Below are 21,481 nucleotides of genomic sequence, written 5' to 3' on the forward strand. Positions count from 1 at the left end.
CAAATCATTATATGCATACACATTAAAAATTAAAAAAACACCATTGATTTACATGTGTAATCATTAGAAGCATTCTCATATAGATCATTGCATTTGCATCATTTAAGTAAAGCATTATACAATTAATTTCATTTGCATCCATGATTAGTAAAATCAAAAGAATCATTTCATTATCATTGCATCATATAGAACATCATCATCATCAAAATAAAGGAAAGAAAAGATCAACATAACATCATCCATCACTGCATATATAATCTATGTAATCAATGCATATAGATAATCATCATATAGAGTAACATGCATAAAAAATCATGAATCATTAGCATCATATAGTGTCCATGTCTGCATATCATCATAAAATAATAAATAGTCCAAGTAGACACTGATATCAAAGAAATAATCAATAAAATCCAATGCCACATGATACAAATCAATGTCTCATATCAATATGTCAACTAGGACGAAGAGCACCACTCTTTTCAGATGTTGTAGACCTTGAAGATCCTTGTACTCCCCCTAGATGAATCAATACATATAGATCCCCTTGCAACATGATATCAACAAAATGTCAGTTCTTGATCCAATCAATCACTTTGATCAATCAATCAACTATCCTATTCACTCACTTGCGATTTATATCAATCTTTTTGACCACATATTAGTGACGCTCATTCATCATGAGGCTATGCATATATTCTATTCAATATTGAGTTTATTGGCTATTTGGAGGAATTTATTATGTGTTGCATTGATGTTTTGTCATTGATGTCAACACTAGCTATTTTGGATGCTTTACTGACACCCTTCTGGTCCTGGTAGGTTATTTGGTTTCTGGTTGGATTGGATCCAGTATGCTCCGGTATGTTTGGTTTATAGAATTGTCTTATTCATGCTACTCTAATTCATGTTCAGTCAGTTGGTTTTGTTCTGGTGATCGGATGCTATCCTATTTGCTAGAAAGCTTGGTTTGTGCTTCCAGCGAGGGTTTCACCAATAGAGATTTGATGAAGATCTTTGATGATATGCATAAGTGGTGTTGGTGAGGCTTCTGGTGATCATGTTTGATGCTTAGGTGATTGGGATCATTGCTTTAGCGTGTGTGGACCTATATTGAGTGACTGTTCATATAGGTTATGGACCAACTTAATGTAATGTGTGGATTCCACCTCTCGATGTGTTTTTGGGATGTCTTATGGGTTGGATATTATTTGTTTGGCCTAAGGCTGACATTTTTTGTAATTATGTAGTTGTTTTATTGGCTGGTGGCCATTTTGATTGTTTATGGTGGCCAATCTCATCGTAAATCATCATGGCATGGGATATGGATATGTAAGGAGTGAGTAATGTAATATCATTCAGGCAGAGGATTTGGGTGATCATTGGAGATCAAGTTGTGTTTATGAATAAGGTTTTAGTCCTCCAGTATTGAGCTTAACCAGAACTATATTCAAGCATATGAGATGTTATCTTTGCAATTCATTCATTCTTCTGGATTATAGTCTAGATTTCTATGTAGCCAGTGAGACTCCTTTTGTGATAAGCAACGTGCTCTAGGCTACTGGCCTTCCTACAAGTATAGGCACCTCAATTATAATTGACATACTTACTGGAGAAGTATTATCTGACTGTGGGTAGGCTTCTCACCTTGGTTTTTCCCTTTACTGGGTTTTCCACATATAAATCTTGGTGTCATGTGGATAGTATTTATTCTCTCATTATTGTTTATGCTTAATTGGTTTAACTACTATTTCGATATTTGGTTTAAGCATTCTCGTATTAATGTTTTATATTTCGTTATTAAAGTTTAATTGCTTAATGTTCCAGTAATCTGAGACAACTGATTCACCCCCCCCTCCCTCTCAATTATCTTCTAGTTATTTCAATTGACTAATAGAGTTTACATCCTTGACGGTCATCAGTCATGAATTAACTCAAACTCTATCATATCAAATCATCAAATCTTCGAGTTTATATCATTGACATTCATTCATCATGAACTCAATCAAACTCTATCAATCATCAAATCAAGCAAAATATCAAAGTAATCAATGAGAATACATTTTCATCAACCAAAGTTGTAGAAATTTAAATCGATTATCATAAGATTAATTTCTCAATCAAAATTTTTCAATAATTTCATGATCAATCTCCCGAGGGGGCACACAATCAGGATTTTTATCTCTATCAAGTGCATTATTGAGACTTGATTTAATCTTTGAAACAATATTATCTCAACATCATTTCAAAGAGGCACAAAATGTATACACATAAAATTGGCTATGAGAAATTAAATAAATATTTTATATTTATTTAATAATTATTCTTCTATTAAATAATTAATTAAAAAAGATTAATTTATTTAATTCATTTCACATCGTTTTATTAATTAATGCAATTGAAATATTTTATTAATTAATTCATTATATCCTTTTCTTCTAATCAATTAATTAAATATCTAATATTTAATTATACCTCTGTCTACTATCCTATAGTCTCATTAATTAAATAATTTCTTAATAATTCAATCCCTTTTCGAACTCACCTTTCATTATCTACATCACTTCTTCTTTGCCAACTTATCCATCATGTGGCTAAATTAATTTAACAAAATAAAATAAAATAAAATAATTTATTAGCCACTTATCTCCAACTTCCAAAATAAATGATTTATTGTGTACGTACACATATTTCCTAACTTTCTTCTATATTCTCTCCAACATCCCTATATCTTAGGAGGACTTGAGTCCACTTGTCCTCTCATTCATAAATCTTCGGCAACTATCCTATATCCCCTCAAGTCTTCAACTCAGCCAAGGTGAGATGAGTGAGACTTGTCTTCTTCTTCCCCCTTTCTCATAGCCATCCTGTTTGCAAGATTCAATCATGATCATCGATCTCTGCCACCTAAAAACTTGCACTCAAAAATCTATAAAAAGAGATCTCCTAAGCCATTTTAAAACTAATAGCTAATCATATAGTCATTATAGGAGTTTATAATCTTGCATTTGTGACTTTGAGTTTGAAGCAATTAGAAATTTTAGAATTCTTATCATAGCTTAATATCATGTTATCTTGAATCAGGTGTAAATCATGAAAGCCATAATCTTATTTATTTTATTTACTTCATGTTACTTCATTGGTTGAAGTTAAGTTTCCTGTAGCTTTCCTTTTTATATTTTATGATTGGACTAACAAGTTTTAGGACATTTCTTTGGAGTCCAACTTTAACCTCAACACACACACACACAAAGATATATATATATATATATATGCATACAAAGACACACACACACACATACATATATATATGTGTGTGTGTGTGTATTTATGTATGTATGTATATATGTATATACATGTATAAACATATATATGTATATGAATATACATACATACATACATACATACATACATACATACATACATACATATATAGTATAACATAATTATTGTAATTATAATATTAATTTTTATATGAACTAAAGAATTTAAATAATTTCCAAATTACATTTAATAATTTATAATATATAATATTAAAAAAAATAATTATAAGAGAATATTAAATATGAATTAATTTAATCAACAAATATATAGATAAATAAAAATAGAGGTAAGAACCATGAGGGGCACTTAATTACATATTTTAGTCATTGAATTTATTTTATGTAGATTTGAGTTGTGTAGTACGTGTTCAACATGTTGCACATAATCTATTTAATAACTAGACTATTAAGAAATTACAATGCTATTTGCCAACTAATAATTGTTAGTCTATGCAAGTAAGGCCTTTTGACCAATGCAATTAGGAAATTTTGATGAGGTAAATATTATAAGACAAAGAAATAATAAAGAAAGCATTGATGTACCAGCAACAATAGGTTGTAAGAAATAAAAATAGTTTTAGCATTATTAACATTAAATGGTAATTGAATCCAAGCACTGGCATAATCCAAAATTTGTGTAAAGTGGGTTCTAATTGTAAGGAATAAAATAATAGTTTAAACAAAAATATTGGTAAAACGTATATGATTGATATAAACATTTCAAATGCCTTTCATGTTTATTGGCAAAGGTGTACCATTGATTTCCACTATTAGGTTGTACATCTCAAGTAAAGGAATGTCTTCGGAGTAAAAAGAAACATTACATGAAAGACAACACTTAAAATTAGAGAACATAATTGTTTTTTTCATGGTGACTTTTAATCTGGGTTTTCTATTAAGTGGTAGATTGACATATAAATTTCGTAATATATTTATTTTAAAAAATTAGGTTATATAAGGAGAGAAGGTTTAGGGGCCATGTGTAATTTGAATTTATATTCTTTTTCACACAAAAATAGTATATTTATATAGGCAAATTAAGATACTATAGTTATTGATTATAGCTTTGAATTGTAACTATCAATGTCAAATGGGATCTCTTTAATTGTAAATTGATAAGAAATGAGCAAGATCTGCATAGAAAGTGAGAACGGATGTGGAAGGGTTTCAAGGGGTCAAGATTCAAGAAAAGGGGAGGAGCATGGCTATGTAGATGGTGTGGGGGAGGTTCATGATTGTTTCTTTGCCTTGTTTTGGGGTTTGATTTGTGCTCAGTTCTCTCTTAAGAGATTTGTTCTTTCCTTCTGCTACTATTTGTTCGAGTCTGAGTTCGTTTGTGGTGGTGCTAGGGTTGGTCATGATGGCAAGGGAGGTATTTTTGAGTCTGTTGGTTCAGAGGTGATCGGTGTTGTGGATGTCATTGGGGGATTTTTCCTATCTATTCCATCCTTCCAACCCTCCCTTGTTGTCCTTGGTTGGCGTTTGGTGGTGTTAATCTCTCTTGGGTGCTATAAGTAGGGCCTTGTTTGGTCTCGGGAGTTTGTTTTTGTGTTGGCGGATGGGCACGATTTGAGGTGTATGATGTCCGTCCATTATTTTCTTGTCTTTTCCTTATCAAGGGTTTCTTTTCCTCTTCCCCTTGTTCTCATGAATATCTGTTCGAGGAATTTTTCTCTCCTATGGAGGTGGAGTGGCTGCTTAAGTTTCGGGTTGAGAGATGGATTTTTGGGCTAATGGTTATCTCTCCTTCCTATCTAATTAAGGTGGCCTTTTCACATACTAAGGTGGAGAGTAGGTGTGAAGGAGCATTTCATCTATTGTTATTTGTGGTTGAGTTTGGATGGTCTAGGTAATGATTTTCTCTTCCTATTGTCCTATTGAGGTGACCCTTTCTCCTATTGAGGTGGAGAGCAAGGGTGAGGGAGAATTTTGGCTACTGAGGTTTGTCTTATTGATTGAGGGAGCCTGTAAAAACCCCCATGGTATTCTTCCCTGGAGGTTCTGGATGCCATGATAAATCTTTGTTTCCCACCTCATTTTGATGGTTGAGAGAGCCTATAAAATCCATCTTTTTTTAATTTGTAGAAGGTTTCAAAATCCTTTTACAAACCCTATTTCCCAGACTATGTTTTCAGGTAGAGTTCCTACTATCTGTGCCATGCTAGGTTGTGGGAGCCTTGTAAAAACCACTCTCAAGGTTGAGGGAGCCTGGAAAAATCCCAAGGTTTTTGTTTCTTTCAGGGGCCTGTTGGATGCTAGTAGTTTCCAAGGGCCTAGTTTGGCCAGTGTGTGTTTTTGGTTGGATCTGGGGATGGTGGTTCTTTGTAGCTGGGAGATGCTAGTTTAGGATATGGGAGCCTAGGAAAACCCTTCATGTTGGCTAATGGTTTCTGAAAAACCATTGATTTTTGTCTTTTTAGGTCTATAGTTTGTTGACTTAGTTCATCTAGGGCTAGCCTATTTTGTAATATTTTATGTTTTATACTCGACTGGTGGTTGGTTTGTTGTGTCTTCCCTCTCTGACTACTTATGTTTTTTCAACCTATGGGTTCTAGGTTCTAGATGCAAGTAAGTCCAAAAGGTTTCAAGTGCTTTCTAAAACCTATGGTTTGCTTCTAGGAAATTTTGTTCATTTTATGATGGCATTTTTATGATTGTAAGGGTTTTGGGGCTCCTTCAAAACCTATTTTATCCTAATAAAAAACTATCAATGTCAAATGACCTTTTATATTGATGGTGGTCATTTTGAAGTAGTGATTAATCTTTATATAATTATTGATCATGAATCTTGTATTGATATTTTCTAGCTCTCCATGTCATTATATGGCCCAATATTAACAATCTATATAAGACTTACTTGATTGGGCCCTATTGAAACACTTATGTCAATTTCTATATTCATCTCTTTGTTTTTTTTTCGTATGTCTTACTCCATTCTTGTTTATTGGCCTTCAAATTATAGGGATGAGGAAGAATGGATGAATTTAGAATGAATCCTAGACAAGGAAATTGAGCCCTACATATGCAATCATTTGTCCACTATTTTCAAGATACCTAGTAATGCATGTGTTAAGCTACATACAATGATTTGCAATCGGTTATATCAAAAGGTTCACTAGTATTAACATCTATTATGTAAAGCATTAATGTGAATGATCATTATGACTATAAAATCTTCTTATCTAAATGTACGCAATAAAGATTTTAAAATATAATAAAAGATGAAAGAGAGTAATCTTTTGGATGGTATTTGTTACTATGTCATATTTGTGTAAATGTACAACTTCAAGATTGGGATTTCAAATTGCATGTGAAATTAGATTGACCTAATCTACCTAAAATATTGTTGAAATGAATGTAGTGGTGAACTCCCCATTTTCATAGATACAATTTCAAGTCTTCTCTATGTCCTTTTGAAGATTATTTTGTCATGCATATTTTGCAAAGGTTTGGATTTGATATGCAAAAGTTACCATAAGAATTACTTAAATTCCTTAAAAATTTATATTAAATAAAATACATCAAAAGAGTCAAAATATTGATACCAATTCTTCTAAATGTAGGACAGGTTATTATTGTGATCTTTGGTTTCAATATACCTTGTTTCTTTTCAAGGTTCCACATATGGTTTAGTATACACAAATTAGTTTTTATAACAAATTTTCAATGTTAATATCATATGTTCTTAAACCAAGGGTCTTCATAATAGATATAAAATGAAATTTTGTTGTCATTTTAACAATAACACACTCCTTTATGATAGCTACCAATATACAAAAAATCTTGGTTTATAAGTTGAGCATACCTAGTAATAAGCAATCATAACACAAAGGTAGACAAGAACATATATTTAAAGGTGATGGTAGATTATACCAACTATAAAGAGTTCTAACATCAAATTAAATAATTATTTTCAAAATATTTAATCTAAACTTATAATTATGACAACTTATGATGCATTAAATTGTAATTATAAGTAGAACTTTAAATTTATTTTAGAATTTGACTAAAAGTTTGCTTATCAAAACTAGTAATTTAATCTTTCTTTGAAGTTCCTAATGATGGTGAATGTTACAGATTTCTAGTTTGTATAATAAATAAATATTTTATTCAAAAATAGATGTTGGACAATGACAATGACAATGAACATGATTTCTTAATAAGTAGATTGAATTCACATTTGAGATTATTTTTGAAACAACTTTACTATGAAAAGAACTTTTACTCTAAATGTCTACAACTAAGTAATCCCTAAAAGTTTCTTTGACATTGTAACCATCAATGTTTTAAGAAATGATGTTGCTAAAGGGTTTGATCTTTCTGCTTAATTCTTTAGTTTTTTAATTTTCTTGATGTATTTCTGTTTGTTAGATTCGTCATTTCTAGTTTAATGGTTGTTATATATATGAGTACGAACCCTTCCTATTTCAACAAAGATGAACGTTCTAGATTTACAAAATACATAATAAATAATTTATTCTTTTTCTAAGATACATGTCGATCTAATGATAATGATGACGTCGATTCGTTAATACGAAACATGATTCTCAATTGAAAATTCTACGGAATAAAAATTAAAAATCCTCTGTACTTTTACTTCAAATTTCTACAACTAAGTAGTCAGTAAAAGTTTCATCGCTCGAGAAACCGTCAATGCTTTAAAAAATGATGTTGCTGAAGGAATAAAGAAAGAGAGGAATGCAATGATGTAAGTTATGGTCTTAATTTTCAAGAGAATCTTAAATGCTACGTCCTATGAAATATCGGCCATAATATTATCAAATATGAACACAAGTACATAAGAGGCAAAGAGTGTAATTATTATTCACTAGCCACTATTATCAAATACTATGGTACTAATCAGGAGCCCAAGAGGACAGACTGGGATTGCTTTTCATATTGAAAGTCATTGGACTGCGAGCTGTCTGCACACCACACAAAGATGCCGTGGAGTTTGCCGGAGTCTCTAAGATTTCTGCACGCGTCAAAGAAGCCATTCAGAGGTGACAATCCTCCACTTCCCTCCGTCATGAAACTAGCCAGCACTTTTCCACCGCTATACCGTGACTCCTGAGCACTGAAATAGTTCATGAACTGTGAGACGCTGGTGCTCGAGTCGTAGGCATAGAATTGGAAATTCACATAGTCAATTGAATCGCCATAGCTTTTCCAGAGTGCAGTGTAATGGGACTGTATTGGGCCGTCGTCGTAGGGAGCGATAGAGGCGAAGGAGATGACATTGTTCTGCTTTAATAGTGTGATCAGCTGCCCAATGCACTCAGCAAATGTGTTGGGATCGGAATAATCGAAATGTTCATAGTCGATGTCGATCCCGTCGAGATGATATTGCTGAATTATGTCAGTAAGGGAAGAAACTGCATTGCTCACCCACGACGACACAGAAGATGGTCTGAACTGGACGTTGCCACTGCTCACGCTGTCTCCGCCTAAGCTGAGAGCAACTTTGATGTTCTCGTGTTGAGCTTTGATGGCCTGCACGGCTCTCGGGCTCAGATTGTCGCTATCCCAGAAAATGTTGAACTTTCCATTTCTAGGAGCGCTTCCCGACGGGGTGTAGTCGACAGCGAAGGCCAGAATGAAATGGAATTCCGTGCCGGGATCGATTGGTAAGTCGGAAAATTTGACATTATCGAACTCGGCGCCAATGTATTCTCTAAAAAGTTTCGAGTTTGCACCTGAAATATAATCTCGTTAGTAGCACAGTAAGGCTGGCAATTGTTTAACCAAGTTCTAAATTGTGGAAAAAAGAATATAGCAATGGAGAGGACATAATACAAAGGAGAAGAACAATATCCTACTTCCCTTTATTGCAATAGAAGTATAACACAATGAGATGCCTACCTATTGTAGTAGGCACGAGCAACGCAAGAACAAGTAGAGAAACCTTGAAGAATTCAGCCACGGCGTTAGGCGAAATAAGGAAGCGCTGTTTGAGAGGATTATCGTGAGAAATATGCATGAAAGATTAGAGCAAACGGTCTTATATATATCCATACATGGCGTGGAATGACGTTAAATTATGGAGATGGTATTTGTCGCTATCATCTGATGTGGGACACTCTTCCACATATTAGGCGAAGTCATGTCACAAATTTCATTAAAAAAACCTTGTGTATTTTTAAAGCATTTTTGAAGTCAAATTATGTCTACAAGATGTTTGTAATTAGCCGATAGGCTTTGTTTTAAGTGGACTTGCTAGTCCACATCGTCCCGACAAACTTGTGTCACACCTGAAAACAGGTTCAACACATCAAATATGCGATTATTATGAGTTGTCATTAAAATGGAGCATTAGTTAGTGCGACTGATAAATCATGCTTTCTTAGTACCCAAATTTTGGTAAAACGACTACAGCTGTGAGTATCCACTCCACGATATATTTAATGCCAATGAATAAAGATAATCACGAGGACTCATCGTGCTTAGATGTTGTTTCCATATTCCACAGACACATAAAACAGTTTGAAATAAGTGCATATATTGAAAACTATATTTTCTATAGTGAAATCAATCGCAACAATTCTCTACTGCGCACATGCATCTGGACGGTTGTACTCGTATCTGCTCAATCTATTGAATGTCAAGGTGAGAGATGTTGGAGTACTATAATCATTGAGAGGGGGCGGGGGGGGTGAATGAATTATTATGATCAAAGTAAACAATTTTAAACTGCTTTTGAAGACTAAACTTTAACAGCAATGAAATGTACTTCAAAATGTACTGATAGTCTTTTCAAATGCCTCACTGGCTTAGCAATACCTCACTGGTTTTACAAAGCTTTACAATAGATTTGACTGAGATTACATATAGATTTTTATCTCTGTTTCACTTCTTTTTCATTTTCTATTCTCACAACATGGAGATTTAGAAACAACAGTTCACTAACTCACTACCAATATATTATTGAGTGCATAATAAACATACACAGTCTTGTCATAAAGAGAGCTCACTTGCTCACACATACAATAGAATTGTGCATATGAACCGTACACCCATAATGCATTACAGTGATGCTCATTGATAAAACTTTTTCATGTGATTACTCAAAATGGTATATTCATAAACTGTCTTGTAGCTGAACAAGATTTCACAAAGATATGGTGTGCCTTTAAGAATAACAGATGGCACTCAAAGGATACCTTCACTTTTTAACCTCGCACATACAAAAATTCAAATCTCTGCATTATATAGGACACAGTCTTTTTGAAGACACAAATTTTTTTTTGTTTAATCATAACTATCATTAACCACACCCAGCATGTAACAGAAATAAAGGTCTGTCGAGATGCAAACAGTAAACACATTTATCATTCTACAACAACATAACCTTCGACAGACAAAGATTAAACCCCAAAACCATCGTCGTAACAACCTTACACACATATTACCTCAAATCAAGATCAACAAAAGACAAACCCTTGACAAGGGTTCGAACCAAAACCAGAAACTAAACAGAGATTAAAAAATAAATAAAAAAAAACTTAACTGGGGTTTTAATCAAGACCCAGTATGTAACATAACATTCTTCCTTTAACCAAACATTTACCCTCACTAGGGTTTGAGAACAAACCGACATTTACAAAACAACCAAGACTTCAACCTTTCAAAATAAACAGAAAAATAATACACGCTAGGATAGCAAGCATTTTTATGTTTACAGCCATTAACAAACAGAAGCGAAAAACTGAAAAAGACCAAGGTAAAAAATGAAGGGATTCGAGACTCCTGGAAAGCGTGAGTTTTCTTCCCTGTCAGTTATGTTGCCATTGACTCATCTAACCACCCCGACTCCCTTCTTCAGCTCACTGCTTAAGCTGGAAAACTTCATCATGAATAACAAACTCCTTGTCCTAGCTCGAGAGCTCAGCTTGAGCAAATGACAAGAATGAACAAAAAGAAACTAGGGTTGAAAACTTTTAATCAGAAACACAAAGACCATCGAATTTGAATAAGATGGGATTCTTTTGTTAAAAATAAATGCCTTGTCGATGGGGTCACACTAAGTCATGTTACCTAGTGAATTGACTTTAGTGATACTAAGGTGTTTTTAAAAAAAAAAACTTTACTCCTTTCTTAGTGACTTAGACACTTTAAGTATCACCTTATTATTTGCAAGTGTCCTCATAAAAATATCAATGAATTCAACCAAGACACAAGGAAACATTTGACACTAATGCCAACAAAAAATGCCTTTGGGATGAACAAACTCCCCTTTTGGCATTGGTGTCAAATCAAAGATATCTAAATCAGATGAAATGTACCTGACGTATCTGAATGCCCAAAATAGAGCACAAACCTTGTCTTGTCACTTCAACAAAATGTCAGAAACTGAAGTAATAGAATACTCACTGAATCATAAGAGCATTGAAACACTCACTGAATCTGAGTAATGCTCATGTACAATTTGTGATGTCATGTATTAAGAAAGATGTCAGAAAATACCCAAGAGATCATGATATGGCTACAATACTAATTGCTCAAAGGGGCCAAAACTAAAATTGTGACTATCACAATATTATATAGCAATATGCAAACTGTATGCAATTTGCCACTGTAACAAGTAACAAAAAAAACTAGCAATAACTGTCACAGATAAATCAATCACTGTCACTGAAAGAAACTATCAATCACTATCACTATCACAATATTATATAGCAATATGAAAACTGTATGCAAGCTGCCAGTATAACAAACAACAAAAAACACTAGCAATAACTGTCACAGATCAATCAATCACTGTCACTGAAGGAAGCTATCAATCATTGTCACTAATAATACATAAGGTCAAAACCATCACTATCAATCATTGTCACTGATAATGTGAACTGATATGCTGCAAATCAAGACATAAGTCAAAATAAGCTATCATTGTCACTGATCTGTTCAAATCTCCCCCTTTTGACAACAATGCCAAAGGACAGAATCAGAAACCACAATAAGAACAACCTTATGGTGCATAAGAATATAAAAGTATAATCAAGGATCATAATGCTACCAGTTGAGCAGAAATGCCACAAAAATTCCATAGGGAAAGAAATATGCTTGAAATGTTCCCCTTTTCTCCATGAAGGAGAAAAACAAGCATTACTGAAAACTGAAAGGGAAAACACCAATTTTCTCCCTTATAAATTCAAAAGTAGCTTTTGGCAAAGCTTTAGTAAAGATGTCAACCACCTAATTATTTAAGGACACATAATGTAATACCATTCCAGAAGATGTATAAGCAATTATATGTTCTTGAGGTTGGTTTTTATAAAGAAATTTTGTGAATCAGATTGGAGTAAAAGGAAGATTTGTAGTATTGTCATTTGACTAATTTTATTCACCATTCTCATCAGCTTTTATATCATTTTCTTGTTGTTGTTCATTTTCAGTTTTCTATTCACAGTTAGATGGAATTTCAACAATATTATCATCAAATTTCTTATCAATATAATGAAAAGTTTCATCCGCTTTCACATTAGAACTTTCAATGACTCTTAATAATATTTTATTATAGCATTTGTAGGCTTTGCTATGGGTGGAATATCCTAAGAATATTCCCTCATCCCACATTGATTCAAAACTACTCATACTATCACTATCTCTCTTAATATAACATTTACTACCATAGATTTTGAAGTAACCAAAATTAGTTGGCCTACCATTACGATTTAATAGGGAGTATATTTTGTGTTCACTCTCAATTGAACTCTGTTCAAAATATAGACAGTTGTGTGGACTATCTCTTTCCAGAAGGTATTAGAGATACTTGAATCTTGTAACATAGTTCGTGCCATCTCTTTTACAATTTTGTTTTTTCTTTCAACAACACCATTTTGTTGTGGTATTCTTGAGGCTAAATAGTGCCTCTTGATACCATGTTCTTCACAGTAATCAATAAACTCTTGTGAAGTATACTCTCCCCCTTTGTCTGATCTTAGACATTTGATAGTTAAATCAGTTTCATTTTCAACCATTTTCTTAAACACTTTAAATCTATTAAAAGGTTTTGCTTTGTGTTTTAGAAAGGTTACCCAAGTCATTCTTTTGTAGTCATCTATGAACAACATGAAATACTTTTTATTGTTTAAAGATTTTGTCTTTGTAGAACCACACAAATCAGTATGGATTAATTGCAATGGTTTGGTAAATGAATATTCCTTTGATTTTTAGTTGACTCTTGTTTGTTTTCCTTCTTAACATTATTTGCAGACAATGTTATCTAGTTTTGAAAGATATGATAAATTTATGACATTCTGATTTTTACTAATTTTGATCAAATTATCATTATTTATGTGCCCTAATCTTCTATGTCATAGTTTGAATTCAACAAGTTTGACTCATAAAACATACAATAGATTCCTTATTGTTGGAAATTTTATGAAGATTGTATATATTTCTATTAGTTCTAAACCCTGTTGCAACAATCTTACCTGACTTTTTTTTATTTCACAGCCAAGAGCATTAAAGGTTACATCAAATCCATTATCAGACATTTGACTCACACTAAGAAGATTCTGAGTGGGACCTTCTAGATAGTAGATATCTTGCACTGGAGTGTCATTATCCAAAAGAATAGTACCTTTACCTACAAGTGGATTACAATGATCATTTCCAAATCTAGCTGACCCTCTAGAGTAGTTCTCAAAAACAACAAACTTTCTTTTATCTCCAGTCATGTGGTGTGAACAACCACTGTCCACAACTGAAAGATTCTTTTTGACAGAATGTAAGGTAGTTTTTACACTGATAACATCTAAGAGTACTTAGGAATTTGTACAAACTTTGATTTACAAAATTAGGCCTTCTTATAGACATAACTCTACATGTATTTTCTTTATGTGCAAATTGCTAACAATTAAAACAATAACCAAAATAACGAAAATCATGTCTAGGAAACTTACTAATTCTTTTAGTGTTCTTATCGATAGTAACTGTTGTCACGGAGGATTGCACCCATGATGCTAAGTGTGAAACCAAGAAATCCCGTGAAACATGGAAACACCTTCAAGCCTGTGGGTTGCTCAAGATGAAGGTGAATATCTGGTTTATGGGCTAGATTCCCTTGAATTCCTCATAAAACTAAAAATTGATGTGGAAAAGAGTGAGAGAATAATCTGAAAATACTGAAAAACTGCAAATAAACTAGGAGGTGATACACCGAAATTGTAATGGTAATAGCCTAAAACTCACAAAAAATATGACAAAACTTCACCCACACAAAGTAATTTTTACTCTCCAACCACATAAATATACATGCACATAAAAGAGACTAAAATTTAAAGGTTTTAAATTAAAACATAGTAAAGTTCTATCAAATCTGCAAATGAACTTGTACAATTACCAAGCTAAATATATGAAACTCTAAAATATCAAAGGAAATCTGCTATAAAACTAAAATACTATAGTGCTGAGATATAATGATTTTTTGCAAAAATGTGTATGCAAAAAATAAAGAACCAAAGGTAAAAAAGAAGGAGATTGAGAATATATAGAACCCATCATGTGCATCTCCTCCAAAACCCTAAAAATAAAAATTGCATGAGAAAAAGCCTTGGGCAAATTTGCCCAAGATAGCCTAAAAAACTCATGTGAAACTATGCCAACAATAGTCTCCAGTGCTCAAAATAGGACCCCAACTGAAACTGCATGAAAAGAAACTCTCATTGATGAATATAGAATTGCCAAAAATAGCTAATAAAATGAAAACCCCTCTTATAATCCTGCATGCCATGATCCAAAACGGATTGTAAAAGAACCTCTTCCCCTTATAAGTTCTGCATGTTTCTCTAATCAATGGTAAACTGGTGGGCTAAAATATATCCATCAATGAATATTAATTTTTATATTTTAATATAAATTTATTAAGATTTTATAAAATAAATCTTTTAATACATTTACATTAATTATAAAATTTAGAATTTATAATTCAAAGAGGATATATGATACTTATTATAATTTTATATATATTAACTAAAGCTTTTATATTTTAAACTTTAATTACTATATATTAACTTATAAAAGAAAACAAAGTTTCTTTTGGCCCTATATACATGGGTTTTCAAAATATCTTTGGGATAATGACTTTTAAAAATACTAACCACGACTTTTAACCCATGCATGATTTATTTATGAGAAATAAATTAAAACAAGGACCAATTTAGGGCATGTCGAGAACAAAATATAAAACCCTAAAAGATATGCCTCATTATTTTGCATTTTTTGTCTTCTGCCACCATGCACATTCTGAGAGCTCAAAATATGTCTTTCTGGGGTTTCGACTTGGACTTTAACTAGACTTGACACGGGGTTTTGACTAGCTTATCTGCATGCAAGTAATACAATTTGCACATATCTTTTCCTTTTTAAGTTGAAATATCCTTGTCTATGTTGAATATTTTTTATAGCAGACATATCTTCTTTTGTGCATGTATATCATTTGAGTAAGGACTGGGAAAATTTCCATTGTTTGTATTTACTATCTTTTGATTGCATTCTAAACTAGTGGTAACTATTGTAGTATCATACTCCATGATGTCTTAAATCACTATTGTTATGAAGTTTTAATGCTTCCATTTTTTGTAGCTGCATTTTGTCTAAATCTTTATTGCTCAAAGCCTATAATCCATATCAAACTATTGATATTTCTATTTCTCACCGTTGATATAGGGTTTCTATAGTTTATTATATATCACTATTTTGGCTCATTGATCATAACCATTTGCTTTGTAATTCAAATGGTTTGGCACTATGGCTCTGAATATTACCTTTGAGACTATCAATGCTCATCAATGTATTCACCTGAAGCTTAAAGTTACACACTACTTCCTTATTAATGTCTTACTAAACTATAAATCTGAGACTACTATTGGTTTGATGTTGCCATGTTTTGGTGTTCTTCACAGTAAACTTAGATGCACTGTATATTAATAGAAATTGACTTGTCTTCATGAAGCTGGTTGTCTGAAAATACTCCTTATTTATCCCCTTTCAGACTGGTGAAGAGTTTGGCAAAACTACGAACTGGGTTTTGACCAAATTTAATGGGTTTATTTATGCTTTCTCTTCCTAAATTCTGTGGATAAAATAGCTAAAAAGGGATATGGGTTTTGCAGAAATGATAGAATCAGCGTGACTATATTTAATTGCATTTTTGGGACAACATATTCACTGTTATTTTGAAATGTTGATTATTCATCTCTAGGCTGCATTCTAGGTACTGTCTTAGCACTATTTCTTAGATTTTTAAACTTTATTTAATCAGACCATATGCACTATCTTAAATGACTGTTAGAAGACTATGTATTATGTTTTTGGTTATCAACATTGTGTCAAATTGTGAATGGTGACTTGTGTGCTGAGCTCAAGTGCTTCAAGAGCCCATTTTAACCCACATACATGATATTTATGAAATAAAAACTTGTATCTACAGATGAAACAAACAAGTTAGATAAGAACATGGTTCTCACTAATATCTCATGACATCTTTTCTGCATTGATCTGCTCTATTTTGAATTTGATATAGCAGTGTATGCACAGTAGGAGTAGCTTTAAGTATGTAGGAGTGAAAGGAATAACCCGGAGCTCTAACCAAATTATTTTTCTCTTTGTTTTAGGTCATCTCATGGAGTGGACAATGAGATGCTTGGGTCTACGAAGCTGACTAAAAGATCCTTCTGCAGAACTCATCAACCTATTCAGGAAATGATGGGTTATTTCTTTCCCTTCTTTCTATATTCTTCTTCTCCTTTTGTGCTTGCACTTCTATGATTAATGTGATCTTTTCTCATCTATTCCTATGGCTTTTGTGAGATCTTGTGAATAGTTTGTTCTTTATAAATAAAGATGTATTACATGTAGATGTTTTCTTTCTTGATTCAGACATTTCATATTGGAAATAAGATACTTGCATGGCATACATTTTTATTTAATATAGATAATAAAATTGGAAAAACATTGTGTACCTTTCCTCTGCAATACATAAGACCTATTGTAGGTCACCAAGATTTTGAAGTGTGATAAAATTTTGGTAACATTTTTGGCGACCTCTTAAGGGTGTTTGCTTGCTAAATAGTAGAATCTAGTAGCCTAGCATATCCATTGGACATTGAGTCAATTCTGCCTTCTTCAAAATTTGAAACTACATCTCAACACTCTAAACAAAACTTGAAAATGAAACTACAAAGATTCTGCATATAGCTGAGCCTATACACTACGCAAACCTGCACTTATGGAAAACTGAAGAAAAACTGAATTGAAACTGAAAACTAAAAATAGCAATGTGCCGGAAGCACTTATTAAGCTGAAAACTACAAATAAATACTCAAAACTGGAAAACTGAAACTACCGAATGTCGAACAAAAGAGGTGGAGGCTTTTTGGTCTTTACATGATTGGCTATCACAACTTGAGTATTTGAATTCAAAAATAACTTTCCTTGGTGTTTTACTTTATGAAACTGGTATCTTTTGTTGTTTTGTGATAGTTACTTGTGCTAAAGACCAAAAAATCTCTCTTTTTTGATTCGCACTTCTTTAAATCAAACTATTACAGCTCAACGTAAAGTTGGGCCTAGAAAACTGCTGAAAATAAAATTGGACTACTCTAGTATCTACATATACAAATTGTTAGTACTCAATAGCATAATTTGAGGTGAATCCTATTGGCAGGGATTGGCAACACCTCTCCATCCAACTTAGCAAGCTGGAATGCATTATTCTCTTTGCATTCTGTGATAATATATGGGCCATCCCACATGGTATCAAACTTGGTATTCCTACCAGGTCTATTTTTTAACTCATCCCACTTGAAAACAAGATCACCTTGATTAAATATGCATGGCACAACTTTTCTATCAAATGTTTTCTTCATCTGAGCATGGTGAATTTCTAATTTTCTGTATGCTTCCTTGCGAGTTTCTTCTAACTCCATAAGTTGAGCAAGCCTAATCTACATTGGCTATTCTTCAAGTAACTCAAGCTCTTTTACATAATTTAAAGTTGGCAATTCAACTGAAATAGGTAACTTGGATTCTTTGCCATAAGTTAAAACATAAGGAGAGTTACCTATTGATATTTTTGGTGTAATCCTATCAGGCCAAAGGGCTAACTTGAGTTTTTCATGCCAAGTTCTTTGATTCTCAACAATGGTCTTCTTAATGATATTGATCAAGTTTTTATTAGTTGATTCAACTTGTCCATTACCCTAAGGGTAATAATTGGATGAAGTATTCAAATATATATTATGCTTAACTAACCAATCTGAAACTATAAGACCAATCAAAGCTAGAGCATTATCAGAAATGATTGATTCTGGGCTATCAAGCTGGACACTAAGTCTGGAAAGAAATTCAAGACAAAAGTTTCATTAGCTTCTTTCAATGGAACTGCTTCTATCCACTTTGTGAAGTAATCAGTTGTTGTAAGAATCCATTTGTGACCTGCACTAGAAGGTGGATTAATAGGTCCTATAAAATCAAACCCCCACTTTGCAAAGGGTTGTTCAACTTCAATTGGTTGCAAAGGCAAGGTTGCAAGCCTCTGTTTGCCTATAAACAATGAACATTTTTCTCATTTCCTCACCCATGAGTGAGTATTCTTAAACAATTCAGGCCAATAATAACCAGCTCTCATAATTTTCAGAGCTATTGTTCTTGCTGCAAAGTGACCTCTTGTAGGTCCTTCATGAAATTCTTTTAGAACTATTTCAATCTGATCTGGCTCAATGCATCTTTATAGAATATTATTATAATCTTTTTTGAACAAAATACCATCTACTAAAGAATAAGAAATGGCTTGTAGCTTGAAATACCTTCGTTTCAACCTATCTAAGTCTTCCAGACAGTCACCAGTTTGTAAAAATAATGGATAATTTGCTGATTCCAAGTGACTGATACAGCTGGGACAATAGGTTGTTCTTCATTATTAAGCACTATTTCAACTTGTTTCTCCTCTTCTTTACTATTTTTTGCACTTCCAACAAGCTGTTCACATAAACCCTTTCCTCTAACTAGCTTGGTTACCTTGATAAAGATGTCATATTCCATTGCCCTAGTAATCCAACTTGCCCTTTTGTCATTTATGTCTTTGTTAAGAAAAAATCCTTCACTGTAGGATGAGCAACCATAAGATGACTTTTATTGTTAGAGAGCATGTGCTTGAATTTGTTAAGGCTTCTTATTACTGCTGACACATGCTTTTCTACAAATGAGTACCTAGTCTCATAATCATGTAAAATTTGACTAAAGAAAGCAATTGGTTGTTCTGAGCCTTCATCATTTTGCTGACACAATATGCAAAAATAGTATCCTCACTCTCAAAAGCATATAGAATAAATTTTTTCTTAAAATTAGGATTAATGAGAGTAGGGGCTGTTGTAATTACCTCTTTAATTTCTTCAAAATTGTTTTTACCTTCCTTAGTCCACTGAAAAGGAATATTTTTCTTAAGCATGATTGTAAGTGGCTGCATCAATGCTACAATATTAGGAATAAACCGTTTGATGAATTTAATCCTACCTATGAAACTGTGGAGTCCCTTTTTATGTGCTGGTAATGGCAATGCAAGTATGGGTGTGATCCTCTACGGGTCTATTGAAATCTCATTCTTTGAAACAATATATCCTAACAACTTGCCTTCATGAACAACAAATAAGCTCATCTTGGGATTTAATGAAACTCCATATTCCCTACATCTCTCGAATACCTATCTGAGATGGTCAAGATGTTCATTAGCCTTTCTAAAAATAATAGTTATATCATCTAGGTAAACCAAAACAAACTTTGTAATTAGGCCTTGAAATGCCATATCCATTGCACGCTGAAATGTTGCCCCTGCATTGGTCAGTCCAAATAGAATTTTATTATAAGATTTTGAACCCCACTTGGTGGTAAATGCTATTTTGTACTGATCTTCTTCTTTGACCAGAATTTGGTTATATCCTGAATAACCATCAAGTAATGAGAATCTCTCTGAACTTGATACAACTTGCAAAATTTTTTTCATTAAGGGCAGCAGGTAATGGTCTTTTAGGGATGCTCTATTTAGGTCTCTAAAATCAACACATAATCTGAGTTCACCATTCTTCTTCCTAACACGAATTAGATTGGACACCCAGGATGTGTGCTTGATTGGAAATATGATATTTCCTTCAATCAACTTATTTAACTCGGTCTTCATAAGATGTTCTAATTTTGGATTAAGAGGCCTTCGTTTCTGCCTCACTAGTTTTGCATTATCTACCAGCTCTATGGTATGCTAAGCTAAATGAGGATCAAACCCTTTCAAATATTCATACCTCCATGCAAATATGTCATTGAATTCTTGACAAATTTTTATGAAAGCATGTTTTTCTTTAGGGGTACATACCTTGCCAATTTTCAATAGCTTGTCTTCGAATATTTCAATAGGTTCATAATATTCTTCCTTCACAAGCATGTTGCCTTATCCTTTCTAACCTGAACATCTATATTAAAAATAGATTCAAGGGTTACCAAACCCTTGAGCAACTTGTTAGTTTTCAATTGGAGAAACTGATTTTCATATTTCTCATTGAATTTACGCTAATTTTTGGCAGAAAATTTAGCTTCCTCAATTAGGAAATTAGCAATCTGCTCATCTGAGTCAAAAACTTGCCAATTAACACTATTATCTAGAACTGAGGGCCTTATGACAACTTTAACATACTGTTGTCTATTAATATTTTCTAGCTCTTTTCGAATATCAAACTGAGCTCCTAAGGCAACAAGCCTATCTATTTCTTTATTTTGAATTCTAGGTATGGACAATAGATTAAATGCATCAAAATTTTCAATTAAATCTCAAATTATATGCTTGTACATCTTCAAAACATCATTTTTGGGGACATGGATATTCCTTACTTGGTTCACAACTAGTTCACTATCACCAAAAAATTGTAAACATTTAACTTTTTTCTGCCTAACCCATTCTAAGCCATGTGCTAATGATTCATACTCTGCTATGTTGTTTGTATAGCTAAAATAAAATCTGAAAGCATTGTAATATTTCATACCCTTGGGTGAAACCAACATAACACCACCTTCAGAACCATTTTTACCTCTTGAACCATCAAAATAGAGTTGCCAAACTTGATTTTTCTGTTGTTCTGACTGCTAGCCCAGTGGAATATCCTCTTTTT

The 21,481-nt window shown here is 32.9% G+C and overlaps 1 protein-coding gene across 1 annotated transcript in view; it reads right to left on the reverse strand.

The window, feature by feature from the left end:
* Positions 1 to 8,183: 8,183 nt before the first annotated feature.
* Positions 8,184 to 21,481, reverse strand: part of LOC131857206 (chitinase 2-like) — a 35,763-nt gene continuing 22,465 nt past the window's right edge. The window contains exons 2-3 of the mRNA XM_059209436.1: positions 14,410 to 14,508; positions 8,184 to 9,019 (exon numbers count right to left, since the gene is read on the reverse strand). Coding sequence (XP_059065419.1) covers positions 8,184 to 9,019; positions 14,410 to 14,508 — 935 coding nt within the window. The remainder of the gene's footprint in view (positions 9,020 to 14,409; positions 14,509 to 21,481) is intronic.

This window comes from Cryptomeria japonica, chromosome 1 (assembly GCF_030272615.1).
Source record: "Cryptomeria japonica chromosome 1, Sugi_1.0, whole genome shotgun sequence".
Classification (NCBI taxonomy): Eukaryota; Viridiplantae; Streptophyta; class Pinopsida; order Cupressales; family Cupressaceae; genus Cryptomeria; species Cryptomeria japonica.